Source organism: Mandrillus leucophaeus, unplaced genomic scaffold (assembly GCF_000951045.1).
Source record: "Mandrillus leucophaeus isolate KB7577 unplaced genomic scaffold, Mleu.le_1.0 Scaffold319, whole genome shotgun sequence".
Classification (NCBI taxonomy): domain Eukaryota; kingdom Metazoa; phylum Chordata; class Mammalia; order Primates; family Cercopithecidae; genus Mandrillus; species Mandrillus leucophaeus.
In genome coordinates this window covers 252,938-267,621 of record NW_012103354.1, presented here as the reverse complement: position 1 = coordinate 267,621, position 14,684 = coordinate 252,938, and the positions used below count along the sequence as shown (strand labels likewise).

At 43.8% G+C, this 14,684-nt stretch overlaps 1 protein-coding gene across 1 annotated transcript in view; it reads right to left on the bottom strand.

Annotated features, from left to right (window-relative positions):
* The window catches only part of DYNC1LI2 (dynein, cytoplasmic 1, light intermediate chain 2), a 37,978-nt gene extending 25,758 nt beyond the window's left edge, over positions 1-12,220 (bottom strand). The window contains exons 1-3 of the mRNA XM_011987905.1: positions 12,209-12,220; positions 10,983-11,139; positions 4,136-4,366 (exon numbers count right to left, since the gene is read on the bottom strand). Coding sequence (XP_011843295.1) covers positions 4,136-4,366; positions 10,983-11,139; positions 12,209-12,220 — 400 coding nt within the window. The remainder of the gene's footprint in view (positions 1-4,135; positions 4,367-10,982; positions 11,140-12,208) is intronic.
* Between the last annotated feature and the right edge of the window lie 2,464 nt (positions 12,221-14,684).

Genomic DNA, 14,684 nt, shown 5'->3' with positions numbered 1-14,684 from the left:
GCTCAATGCCTATAACCCCAGCAGTTTGGGAAGCTGAAGTGGGCCAGTTGGTTGAGCCCAAGAGTTCGAGACCAGCCTGGGCAACATGGCGAAACTATGAGTTTCTATTTACAAAGATTTGAGGTTACTATTATACGAGCTTCTGAAATTATCTGAGAGCTCTTTGTCTTTCATATCATAGTAAGCAAACTGAAAACTAACTGATTAAACCCTACAGTGCAGATGTGATATTTCATCTCTACAGCATCTCTTTAATTAAGCTCATTCATACAACTTCACTGTCAGGCTGAGCACGGTGGCTTATGTCTGTAATCCCAGCACTTTGGCAGGCTGAGGTGGGTGGATCATGAGGTCAGGAGTTCAAGACCAGCCTGGCCAACATGGTGAAACTTTGTCTCTACTAAAAATACAAAAATTAGCCAGGCATGGTGGCAGGAACCTGTAATCCCAGCTACTTGGGAGGCTGAGGCAGGAGAATCACTTGAACCCAGGAGGAGGAGGCTGCAGTGAGCCAAAATCGTGCCATTGCACTCTAGGCTGGGTGACAGTGAGACTGTGTCTCAAAACACACACACACACACACACACACACACACAAACACTTCACTGTCAATATAAATAATCTAGTCAAGTGACCTTTACTCCATTTTGGACAAAAACAGAGAAGAACTCAACGTGGTTGTTGAAGGGTCTTTAAAGGAATCAAATATTCTCACATTTTTCTCTCTAAAAGCACTTTTAACAAATCTTCAAATCAATAAAATATACAATGGCTTAACTGGGCAAGATCTAATGCCCCAAGATCTCATGAGGCACTCAACTAGGGCTTTCCAGACACTGAGCAGCACAGAGCCTAGAAAGGCTCACAGGTGAGCTAAGCTATGGTGGGAAGGTGGAGGCAGGCAGCTCAGACAGCTGGCTCTACAAACCTCCACCCCATTACCTCTGTAATGCACTGTAAACTTTTGAAAGTTTAAAGTAAACTCTGAAAAGTGCACTGTAAACTTTTCTGCTGTACTTTACCTGTGCCATGAGGAGCAAATAGTTCAGAAGCCCTAGGTTAGATTATTCACACTCTAGAGGACTGACTTAATTGTGGCTGCCCAACAACAGTAGGAAATTCATATTTTTAAATAACTTAGCATTTTATTTTATTTAATTTTTTTTGAGACAGGGTCTTGGATCTGTTGCCCAGGCTGCAGTGCAGTGGCACCATCATGGCTCACTGCAGCCTCGACCTGCTGGGCTCACTCAATTTGTCTGCCTCTGAGTAGCTGGGACTACAGGTGTGCACCACCATGACTGGCTAATTTTTTGTACAGACAAGGTTTCGCCATGTTGCCCAGGCTGGTCTCGAACTCTTGGGCTCAACCAACTGGCCCACTTCAGCTTCCCAAACTGCTGGGGTTATAGGCATTGAGCCACTGGGCCTGGCCAACTTAGCATTTTAGAAAGCAATTTAGAAGGCAGAGCAAATGTACATAACATGAGTGAAAAGGCAGTATTAAAAAGAGGAAGGACGATGTAAGTTGGATAGTAAAACGTGCATTTTTTCTTGGGTATACACATACTGCAGTGTTAACAATTTCTCTCCAGATGGTGAGATGGTATTTCACAGCAGGGGACATCAGCCCACCTGGGGCTTCCCTTTGCAATCAGATGGGAGTGGGTACAAGAAGATCAAAGAGTATCTTCACTGCTGCTGCTGCTTCTCTCTCAACTTTTCTCTCCTACCTCATTTATTGGTTCTAGAGTCCTGAGAAGACCCCATAGTCCTACATAAGCACAAGAAAAGCCACAGATATAAAACAAGAAGACTGAAGTACAAAAAAGCACCACCTTCTGGTGGCTATTCCCTCTCACTCAGATGATCCCTGCAGCCAAACAGCTGCCACACATACAAACCCACGGGGAACCTAACCCTAAAAGACAGTGGCCAGCCATGGAGCCGCTTTCCAAAATCAAAGACTGGAGACTGGTGTTGGACTGGAAACTAGGTTGAATAACAGCATTCCATACAATATCTAGAGTCCAATTAATCTGGAAAGGAAGAGTTCTCTGGGCAAGAGGATAGCCAACTGCTTTATTAAAATGTAACCTAAACCCAGTACTAACAAAGCCTCCTCCAACATACAACACAAAGACGTGGCTACCATTCCAAACATCTGAGAAGGGGTGGTGACAGCAGAGAGGCCAATGGAAAGCTAACCAGAGTCATGAGACATGGTTCCAGCAATTGCTAGCTGCCCTACGGTGTCCTCTCTCCTCTTCCTCCTTATAACCAAACTGAACTGGTATTTAGAACACATGGCAACCCAAAGTAAAGATTACACATCCTAGCCTCCTTAAAAGGCAGCAGCCCCTGCAGCCCTGCATTCCTCTTCCTCCATCCTGCTGACTGGAACACGGATGTGAAGGCTAGAGCTCTGTCAGGAGGAAGTGAACCACACCCTAGAAATGACAAAGCAGTAAGTACAAAGGAGCAAGGTCCTCCGGCTGTCTTCCCAGGGCTACTTTCCAGTCCTCAACTACCTACAACTCTAGATTTCATTTACAGGAGAGAATAGCCCTCAGTCTTGTTTAAGCCATTATGTTAGCTCAGGTTTTATGTCACATGCAGCTGAATCTAATCCTAAATAACAGCCATCAATGACTAAACCACAAAATAAATTCAGTGTTTCAAGGAAATTTAAGCTCCCCAGGGGTAGGCATTTTATTTACTGTGTCTCCAGCACCTAGAACAGTAGCCGGTACCTGGTATAGTATAGGGCAGACGCTTTCCCTATCTGGGAAAAAACAATATCCTTGGCTCAATCTCTCTTTTTTCTGTCTTAACAAATCTCTACAAGGTTATCACTCTAAGAAAACAGCTTCAGAGAACTGAAGTCGCCAGTGCATTAGCCCACTCATCTGGGTACAAAGCTGTCTGTGCAGTGGATGAAAGCAGGTCTTCAGACTCAGAACTATTCAGAGAAGTTGTCCTTAAGGGCTCTATTTCAGAGAAAAAGACGCATTATCTAGAAAGGTCAGTGGTTGAAGACACATGAGCTGAGCTGCATAACAATCACAGTAGTACACATGCGGGTGACTAGGGAAATATACACATGCACAACAAGCCGAAGAATGAAATGTTAAACTCACTGTTTTAGCCAACATGGGACAGAAGCAAGATGAAGGACAGGATAGAAAACACACTGCGAGAAATTTGATTTAAAAAGCACATCAAAATTTCTGAACCATTGCGCCACTAAGTGTGAAGATCCTGAGTGCCATACCCCAGAAGCCCTCATTAATTCACTAGAGGGGGTGATGTCATCCTGTGGAAATATGCCAGGCTGGGTGAAGCTTGCCCTGGCCAGGACGGCTGCTGCTGCTGCTGCCATGGCTCTAGCCCCTGCCCCTGCCCCTCCCATTTCCCTGGCAAGTGGACAGAAGATGATGTAACTGCACAGAAGCAAGGGAAAGGAAAAACAAGCTTCTGAACCACATTAAGAAAAAAAAAAAAAACCCCAAACAAACTTCCTTTAATTTGAAAGTTATTTGTTGTCAAAAGGGCTTGGACGTCCTTAGTCCAAAATAACCTTTCATGTTAACTACCAAAAAAAAAAAAAAAAAAAAAGAACCTCCTATTTCTAATTAAAATGATATTTTGCTGGATTCCAAAATGAACTAAGGAGCTGAAAGCTTTGTCTTTTTTAGGACTTCCTCTAAGCCTGCCAACATGAGGGTCCATAGGGCCTTAATGGAATTCCAGGGTAGTGAACTCAAGCTGCACAGACCACAGCAAACCCTCACATCCTCTGATGTTAACTCTGCAGACACAGAGTAACAGAAAAGCTCAGAGATCCACAGAACTTAACACATTTTGGGGAGTGAGGGAAGAACTCTTATTTGAAACGGAAACCAATGAAGATAATAAATATTTATTTGTTTTCTTCAACTTGTGACACTTGAGTTACAGACTGCTTTGAATACTTTTGACTACTAAGTTTACAAGAGGAACTCTTAAATGAATGGTGCAAACAAAACAAAACCACAAAGCAAGGGAAGCCTCTAGGATTGGGAAAAGGAAGGTGATTCAAACCATCTAAAGAGACTAGTGAATTTCCCAATTAAGAAAATTATATTTTACTCACACTTCCGTTCCAGCTCCCTCATTTTTTCTGGTGGAATTTTCATTTTATCAATGTGCTCACGTAAAACACTAGCCCATTTCTGCAGAGATTCCATCACAGTCCAAGGTCTAGACATGTCTGCAACAAAAATGACGAGGGTTTCTGGCAAGGATTCAGCAGAAACTGCAAATTTCAGCAGGCCTTTGTGGTACAAGTCTCCATCCAGAATCCACACATTGCAGCGCGTGTGATCTGAGAAAAGTGAATGAAGCTAGTTACCATCTAATAACGACCATCAGCACAGCTGTAGAAACAGACACATCAAGAAGATCTTGAAGGTGACAGCTATGAATTCTAAATAGAATGCAAAATTTAGTAATCCAAACCAAAAAGTGCCCAAATGCTCAGTAGACAGCAATCCTTGGTCCTGTTGCCTTTAAAACTACAGTAATATAGGGTCCAGGCATGGTGGCTCACACCTGTAATCCCAACACTTTGAAAGGCTGAGGCAGGTGAATCACTTGAGGTCAGGGGTTCGAGACCAGCCTGTCCAACATGGTGAAACCCCATCTCTACTAAAAGTACAAAACAAATTAGCCAGGCATCGTGACACTTGCCTGTAATCCCAGCTACTTGGAAGGCTGAGGCAGGAGAATTGCGTGAACCCCAGGAAGTAGAGGTGGCAATGAGCTGAGATTGTGCCAATGCACTCCCGCCTGGGTGACAGAATGAGAGTCCGTCTCAAAAAAAAAACGAAAGACCAAAAAAAAAACTACAGTAATATAGGAAGTGTTCACACCTAAAAAGGTTTCCAAAATGTCTATGCAGTAAAGAGTAAGGGTATCGGACCGGGTATGGTGGCTCATGCCTGTAATCCCAGCACTTAGGGAAGCCAAGGCAGGCAGATCACAAGGTCAGGAGTTCAAGACCGGCCTGGCCAGCATGGTGAAATCCCGTCTCTATTAAAAATACAAAAATTAGCTGGGCATGGTGGCGGGTGCTGTAATCCCAGCTACTTGGGAGGCTAAGGTAGGAGAATCACTTGAACCCAGGAGGCAGAGGTTGCAGTGAGTCGAGTTTGTGCCACACTGCACTCCAGCCTGGATGACAGAGTGAGAATCTGTCTCAAAAAAAAAAAAAAAAAAAAAAAAGAGTAAGGGTATCTTAGCTTTCAATAAGAATCAAAAGATACTAATGTTCACTGGTCAACTATGCCACAATCTAAATAATCCATCATCCTAAGATAACAGCAATCAGTGAAGCAGTGAGCTTTGCTGAAGAGCCTATGTTTAAACAAGACTTTCTTGTGTTGGTCACACTCAACAATGCATTCACATACTATAAAGGATGCCAAAGGGACAGAAACTTTGTATTTAAATGTGAAGATAAAATCATCACTTACATAAATTGAGATATGAATTACCAGATGCCTAATTATATTAGGGAATTAGTAATTTTTTGTTATAATAATAATAGTTATGTTTTTAAAAAATCCTTATTTTAGACATCTTTATGGCAGTGTACATAGATAAAATTTAATGTCTGAAATCTGCTTCAAAATCATCTACTGGGGAGTAAACAAAGCAAAGAGTAAAAGTACAGTTGAAATAAAACTGATCAAGAATTGATACGTGTGTATGTATGTATTTATTTATTTTGAAACAGGGTCTGAGACACCCAGGCTGGAGTGCAGTGGCAACTGCAGCCTCAATTTCCTGGGCTAGTGATCCGCCCACTTCAGCCTTCCGAGTAGCTGGGACCACAGGCACAAGCCACCACTCCCAGCTAATTTTTTAATTTTTTTGTAGAGATAGGGTTTCCCGATGTTGCCCAAGCTGGTCTCAAACTTCTAGGCTCAAGCAATGCTCCCGCCTTGGCCTTCTAAAGTGCTGGGATTACACGCCTGAGCCAGTGCACCCAGTTAGAACTGGTAATTGTTGAAGCAAGGTGACAAGTACACTGTGGCTCATGAAACCACTCTCTACTTTGTATGTACTTTTTGTTTTCTATTAAAATATATTCACACAAATGTGCAAGTGCTAAGATTTAATGAAACATGGTTGCAAACAAATACCAGGATGATCTAACTGCCGAAGACAATTATCTAAATTTATTCATTTATTTGAAACAGAGTCTCACTCTATCACCCAGGCTGGACTGCAGTGGCACGATCTTGGCTCTCTGCAACCGCTGCCACTCCTCCCCCGCCACCCAGGTTCAAGCGATTCTCCTACCTCAGCCTCCCAAGGAGCTGGGACTACAGGCACGTGCCACTACGCCTGGCTAATTTTTGTATTTTTAGTAGAGATGGGGTTTCACCACATTGGCCAGGCTGGTCTCGAACTCCTGACCTTAAGTCATCCGCCTGCCTCAGCCTCACAAAGTTCTGGGATTACAGGTGTGAATCACCACGCCTGGACAATTTTATAACATATTTTTAGAAATTTTCAGTTATCTTTGAGAACTTTTTTTTTTTTGAGATGGAGTCTCCCTCTGTCACTCAGGCTGGACTGCAGTGGTGCAAGCTCAACTCACTGCAATCTCCTAGAGCTCCGAGGCTTCAATTCTCCTGCCTCAGCTTCTGAGTAGCTGGGATTACAGGAGTGCACCACTATGCCCAACTAATTTTTGTATTTTTAGTAGAGACGGGCTTTCACCATGTTGGCCGGGCTAGTCTTGAACTCCTGACCTGTGATCTGCCCACCTCCGCCTTGTTGGGATTACAGGCATGAGCCACCGTGCCCAGCAGAACTATTTTTTATAAAAGTATCTTGAGCACTATCATCAAAAACTATTAACTATTAATTATTAATTATTAACTATTAACTATCATTAACTATTAATTATTAATACTTTTATTAACTATTAATGCTTTATTAATATTTAACTATTAATAATTAACTATTAATACTTATTAATACTTTTTATTAACTATTAATACTTTTTCTTTTTGTGATCAAGTTTCGCTTTGTTGCCTAGACTGGAGTGTAGTGGTGTGCCCAAACTGGTGTAGCTCACTGCAGCCCACACCTCCCAGGTTCAGGCGATCCTCATGCTTCAGCCTCTTGAGTGGCTGGGACTACAGGTGTGTGCCACCATGACTGGCTGATTTTTGTATTTTTAGTAGAAATGGGGTTTCACCATGTTGTCCGGGCTGGTCCCGAACTCCTGGGCTCAAGGGATCCGCCTGCCTCAGCCTCACAAAGTGCTGGGATTACAGACGTGAGCCACCGCGCCTGGCCTATTAGCTTCTTTTTCAACAAATTCCAACAAATACTTTAAAACCAGTCAGGCGCGGTGGCTCATGCCTGTAATCCCAGCACTTTGGGAGGCCAAGGAGGGTGGATCACTAGAGGTCAGGAGTTCGCGACCAGCCTGGGCAACATGGCAAAACCCCGTCTTTACAAAAAATACAAAAATTAGCCAGGCTTGGTGGTATGTACCTGTAGTCCCAGCTACTCGGGAGGCTGAGGCGGGAGGATTGCTTGAGTTCAGGAGGTGGAGGTTGCAGTGAGCCGAGATGGCACCACTGCACTCCAGACTGGATGACAGAGCCAGACCCTGTCTCAAAAACAAGAAAAAAAGAAAGAAAACAAAACAAACAAAAAAATCCAATCTTCCTCTTTTAGAAAAATATACTTTAAAAAACCCCTATCTTCTATTAATTACTTTTGTATAAGCAATTAATAAACATGCTATAAAAAATTTATATTCATGACTTTGTGTCAACAGTATAAAGTATCTAAATCTAGCTATACTTTCAAACTCTATTTTAGCGGCTTTAGTTTGGGTTCTGTGAATGTCCTCAAAAATACTGCTCTGTACCCAAAGTCTGTGGGTTTCAATGCCTACCCAACCGCAGGCATGGTTCCTTTTTTCAGCCTCTCTCCCTACTGCCCACTACACGTAACTCACCCATGTGCTTGGAGTTTAATGTGTAGCATTAAATAGATGCCCGCAAACCTGGAGGCAGGGGTCCTTTGACATGTCACATTCTACCACAAACTAGGTATAAGCCAGAGACTATTTTCTCTACCTGGGTAACTGCCTGTGAAGTGTATATTTATAACTCAATCACACCACACAATAAAAAAGACTAGGGCTGGAAAATGTATAATTAACAACAGATAAGGGCAATTCTTCCATCAAACAGGAACTTGCAAGTGGGTGGCCTAAAAAAAATCCAATAAATGCAGAGACCAAGAAGTTTTTAAGGTAACCTCAAAAAAATCTGTATAGAAGTTAAAATATACTTAAAGGCAAATAAATGTGGTCAGCACGATGCTCTGGCATGAAATATGCTTATGGTATATTGAAACAGAAGAGGCTATAGAGATTCACAGATTATCTACATCATGTTTTACACTTTCAAAAGAAACAAAAGGGTACTAGAGTTATCACCATGTCTCAAGCACTGTTACACCTGATATACCCTGTCTCATTTGTATAGGCACCATTAGCCCATTCTACAAATGAGGAAACTCAAGTACAGAGTGGTTAAGTCAGTTACCCAAAGCCACACAACTACTGGCTACAAGGCATGGCAATCTGAACCAGTTCTGTCTGGCTCCAAAGCCACAGCTCTTTCCACAGTAACCACGCTGTCCAAAAAAGACAGGAAGCAAAAGACTCAACACATGCGAGATTCTCTGGCCAGGCTCAGCAGCCCTCTATGTACAGACTCCAGTGGGCTTAGATGGGTACCCAAATGCCTCTGTCCTTACACAAGAGACTCTACCCATGCCCTCAACTTTTTTTTTTTTTTTTTGAGACAGAGTCTCACTCTGTTGCCCAGGTTGGAGTGCAGTGGCACAATCTCAGCTCACTGCAACCTCCGCCTACCAGGTTCAAGCGATTCGCCTGCCTCAGCCTCCTGGGTAGCTGGGATTACAAGCGTGCGCCACCATGCCTGGCTAATTTTTGTATTTTTAGTAGAAATGGGGTTTCACCATGTTGGCCAGGCTGGTCTTGAATGGACCTCAGGTGATCCGCCTGCCTCAGCCTCCCAAAGTGCTTGGATTACAGGCGTGAGCCACTGCGCCCAGTCACTCATGCCCTCTACTAAACAGCTCTTGGAGACAGTGGAATCATGGTGCTGGAAAGGACCTTGGTTCAACTTTGTCATTTTAGCAATAAGGAAATGGGGGACTAGGTGGTAGGATCAGCCCTTGTTATATAATTGCCCACACATTGTAATCTCTACTGTTTAAATGAGTAAAGGCAAATATAAAGAAAGTAATTTTTTTTTTTTTTGAGATGGAGTCTCACTTTATCACCCAGGCTGGAGTGCAGTGGTGCAATCTCGGCTCACTGCAACCTCCACCTCCTGGGTTCAAGCAATTTTCATGCCTCAGCCTCCAGAGTAGCTGGGGCTACACGCATGTACCACCACGCCTGGCTAATGTTTTGTATTTTTAGTAGAGATGGGGTTTCACCAACTTGACCAGGCTGGTCTTGAACTCCTGACCCCAAGTGATCCACCCGCCTCAGCCTCCCAAAGTGCTAGGATTATAGACGTAAGCCACCGTGCCCGCCCTAAAGAAAGTAATTTAGTGACTACATTTTATCTTTAGGTTATACAGATAACTTTCCTACCAAAAAAACCAACCAACCAACCTAGGTACCAATGATTACTTATTTTCGAGTCACTGAAAAGATCTAACATAGGCTGGGCACAGTGGTTCATGCCTGTAATCCCAGGACTTTGAGAGGCTGAGGTGAGCGGACTGCTTGAGCTCAGGAGCTCAAGACCAGCCTGAACAACATAGTGAAATCCCATCTGTACAAAAATTAGCCGGGTGTGGTGGCACACACCTATAGTCCCAGCTACTTAGGAGGCTGAAGTGGAAGGATGACCTGAGGCTGGGAGGCAGAGGTTGCAATGAGCCAAGACTGAGCCACTGCACTCCAGCCTGGGTGACAGAGTAAAACCCTATTTTAAAAAAAAAAAAAAAAAAAAAAAAAAAGATCTAACGTAAAACCAAAAGATTATAAAGGAGGCATTACTGAGCAGTTGTAACCCAAAACCATTACTCCAACTCACAATTATAAGAAAAAATTTTTAAATTATATGTAATCCTTATAAGAGTGTTTATCATGTGCTTTTAATCATTCTAAGCAGAAACTATTACTACTCACATTTTAAAGATGAGGAATTAAAGAACATTCCCACCTCTGAGAATCTATTCCTCTACCAGAAGAAACACAGAAAATGAGCATTTCTTTCATTCTTTCTTTTTTAAAAAACAGAGACGGTCTCGCTCTGTCACCCAGGCTTGAGTGGATTGCTATGGACATAGCTCACTGCAGCCCCCAACTCCTGGCCTCAAGTGATCCTCCCACCTCAGCCTCCTAAGTAGCTGTGATTACGGCAGGAGTCATCAAATCCAGCAGAAATTACCATTTCTAAACTGTCACAAAGAGACTCAGGAAACTCTCCTATGAATATACATTAAATTGTTACACTCTAAACCACACCAACTTCAGATTCTCTACTAGAACCAGGCAGAGTAACAATGGTCCCCAGGACAGCTAAACATTTCTCTCATTCAAAATTCCAAAGCTTTAAAAAATCTTTCTTACCACCTTTATGGGTAAGTGAAAATTTACCTTCAGTATCTCTTTTTAAGGGCAGGCTAGCCAGAGCAACAGCTAAGTGTCCCATTCCCCAGTTTTGCTAACATACTCTATAAAGGAAAGTGGGTTAAGTGGGTTAAGAAGACATATACTTCATCTATTCTCTGTGATTAACTCTCTGAGAACCAAACAGAAAACTGAGAATGCCTGGCCATATTGCAACAACTGCACCCAAGGAAGCAGTCAGAGTCCTGCATACACCCCCTTACCATGGGATCGATGCTTCACTCACCATCTCGGTCCTCATCATGGACGCTGAGGTAGAGATATTCTAGGCCTCTTCCTTTTTTGCCATGCTCAGCTCCTTGTAGTTTAGTCATGAGGGTTGTTTTACCAGAACCATCTTCACCTACAAAGGATGTTTGCAAGACAAAGGTGTACTGTTTATTCTGGGCAAGGATGGGGAGGCATGACACTCACATGACATGGAACAACTAAGAATTTCATGCAAAGTCTGCTGTTGAGGTCTCACCTGCTTTCATAAACAAAGGACTTTGCTGGAAGAGTGGTTGGGAGGGTAGGGAGGAGAGGGTGGTAAAGGCAGCAAATTCTAAAATCTAAAATGACATTCTACTGCGTTATCCTTACTTCACAAGGGAAATAATGAGGCAGGTCCACAGGCCCTATCTATAACTTATAAGACATGCATTTGGAGAAGTGAAAGTAAAAGGCAGGGTTAGTTTCTCACAAGATAAAACTTTCACCACAAGAAAAATAAGAAATCTTTTATGATACAATTAACCTAAAAGTCCAGGTACCGTAAACTAAAAAAAGTCTGATCCTACTTCACAATGGTGAAGAACGGAAGTTATTCACTTTTGATTTTAGTACATCTCCTTCACAAGCATTCTGAAGATTAAGAAACTGACGAAAATAATTACAGACCTAGCAAAACTCTTTAGTACAATCTCAGTTAATTAATAAGCACTTCTTCATCTCCCTCCACCCAAACAACACCCCCTCCCCGGATCCTTAAACATCAAGGAGAACCATCGCCAAACATTACTAGGCACTTCTGGCATTTAATAATATGGAATTACAGAACATGAGAATTGAAAGGCAGTCAGTACACAGATCAAAGACCTCCTCTCGGTCTCCAATGCCTCTACCTTATTCAGGCCCTCCGCATACAGACCATGGTGAGTACCTATCAGTCTGACTTCAGTACCTGCTCATTTTGAGCTACTGTCCCTCTGCAGGCAGTGTTCTTTCTAAAACTCAGATCTGGTGATCTTGATCCCCCACTTCTTGAAGATCTCTAAGGGTCCAGTATTACCGACCACAGTCATTTCCTGAGGAAGGTCACACATTCTCGTCAGTAGCAGTAGGAAAACTACCAAGGCAGTGATTCCCATGAGAATTGGGGGATGGAGGTGAGATAACAGGCCTTTGAGAATCAGAGAACTTCAGGAAACAGCACTAACTCTTCAGCCTTCCCACGATCTGCCCCCAACTTACCTTAGCAGCCATCAACCACAAGGCGCTTCGAGCAGTTTCCAAACCCCACACCCTCTTGTCATCTGTGTCCCTGCATACTGACACTTTTCTGCAAAATACTCAACCCCCAAATCATCCTCCTTCAACAGCTCCAAGCTGTGTCATGCTTCCACAATAATCGGCATGGATCTGTCTTCCACCGAACTGAGATTTTTGTATAGTGTTTAAGAGACGTCTATGGTGAGCCAGTGCCCAGCCCACAGGTCCCAAGCAACTTGCTGTGTGAATGTACCCCAACTCCCTCACTTGAGAAGAGTGAGGCCAGAGGGATTAAGATACCTGACTCAGGTAACCTAGCAGTGAGGGCTAGAGTAATGCAGGAAACGTCCCCAGTGCTGACTCTCTGTCCTCTGCAAAGTCCCTAAAACCTCAGACTATGCACTACTGATGAGGCTCAAAGAAGGCTCCCGTGGCCATTTCCCCACAGCTCCAAGCCCAGGTCACCTAGTTCTCCCACCTTTTCCACCTAACCTCATTTACTAGCTCCCTTCTCCACGATCTCAATTTGGTAATCTTCGAGGCTATGGAGGCATAGAACGCCAAATGACTGAAACAATGTGCCGACAACCCTAGAGCACCACTAGGCTCTCCAAAGACGGCAGCATCCCACCCCTGTCTCTTATACACATCTAGATGTGTATAAGAGACAGGTGCCCTCTAGGTCTGCGATGGCTGCGGGCTCCCACAGGTTGCGAGGCCGCCGAGGTGGCGGGCGACGGTCAGGCAGCCGCCGGGGCAGCCATGCGCGGGGAGGCGGTGGAAGAGGCGGGCACCGTCTGGACCGAGGGCGCTCTGACGGCCTCTGCCGGTTGAGGGGCGCAGCGCAGCGCCCCACCAAGCTCGCGGATTCCGCTGTGCCCTCGGGGGTCGGGCAGCCGCATGACCGTAAAGCCTAGGCTTTGGGAATGAGACTGATGCACACAAAAGCGCAATTTATCTCGAGCTCACTATGTGCCAGTCACACATTATCTCACTGAATCTTATCTAACCCTTTCACAGATGAGGAACCTGAAGCTCAGAAAATTTAAGAAACCCACCTAAGAACCCAAGACTAGAAAATAACATTCGACACTTCTAATTTATTCCCCAACCCTGGACTATTATATTATCAACTTGGCCTAACCCTACTCAAGCCCTGCATTGAAAGGCCAGCCTTAAGCAAGACGCCAGAATCCTCATAAATATCCTGCTTTTCCCCTTCCTCCTCGGAAGACTAGACTGTGAGTTAGAGCTCTTGACCGCAGTGCGTAATACACTTGGCTTTACTTTATTAACATGCTTTTTAAAATGATGTTTTCAGGGAGCCAGCATTTCACACTAGAAGAGGAGCCCTTAATTTCCTTGGGGGCCAGGTGGCAGGTGCAGAGTGGGAAGGAAAACAAAAGGAAAGGGGATGGAAAAGGGAAAGAGCGGAGAGTAACCGAAGGAAAAACATACATTCCATTATCAAGCTTAATTTTAGGTGTGGCCTCTACTTGAGGGCTCTTGCCATTCTCTATGGAAACAGGCTAAGAAGACATTTCTAAATATCACAAGGAAGTGGAATATGGCAGAAAAGCACTACCTGAGTGGGTTTCATATGAGTAGGATTGTGATCCTGACGCCAAAAATCTGGCAGCATGAATTACGGGATAAAACAAATGGGCATATCATCTGCCAAACTGGATGTAAGGTTTAAACAAGACAATGAAAGTGAAAACCCACTGAGTTCCTCCCTTGGAAATCTGGGAAAATCAGGCAAAGTGCCAGAAGTCCTAAAAGGGGAAGGAGTGCTGAATTTTCACAGGACAGAAGATGGAGTTGAAAATTACAGTCCAGTGAGCTTAATCAGCACTAAGTGAAATTTTGTGATTAGACACTAAAGGAAAAGAGAGTACCAGATTTACACAGTATCTTTCTTTTTTGCAGGAGTACCAGGTAGGCGGATGCTGCAGATATAGCAAATGCAGATTTCAACAGGGCATTTGACAATTCACATCTTAGATGCGAAAGTGAAATCAATGCTGGATGATAGCATTGAGGCTTATTAAAGACTAGCCCAGAGGTGGCTGATGAAGAGGAGGGACCAGCAGAAGAGGCTGCTAGGGGCCTGCCCAAACCTCCTGCCCTGGCCAGCCAATTCAGGGTGCCATCAGTGACTTGGATAAGAATACAGCGGCAGTAATGGAAGTTGTGGATGACCTGAAGCAGGAAGGGTTGCCTTATCTACTGCTTGACAAACTGAGCAGAGACTAAATCTAACAAGATGAAATTTAGTAGGAACATTAAAGTCCTGTGGAAGGGTTTAACAAAAAAGCATAGGAAGGCCAGGTGCGGTGGCTCACACCTGTAATCCTGGCACTTTGGGAGGCCGAGGCTGGCAAATCACTTGAGGTCAGGAGTTCCAGACCAGCCTGGCCAACATGGCAAAACCCCATCTCTACTAAAAATACAAAAA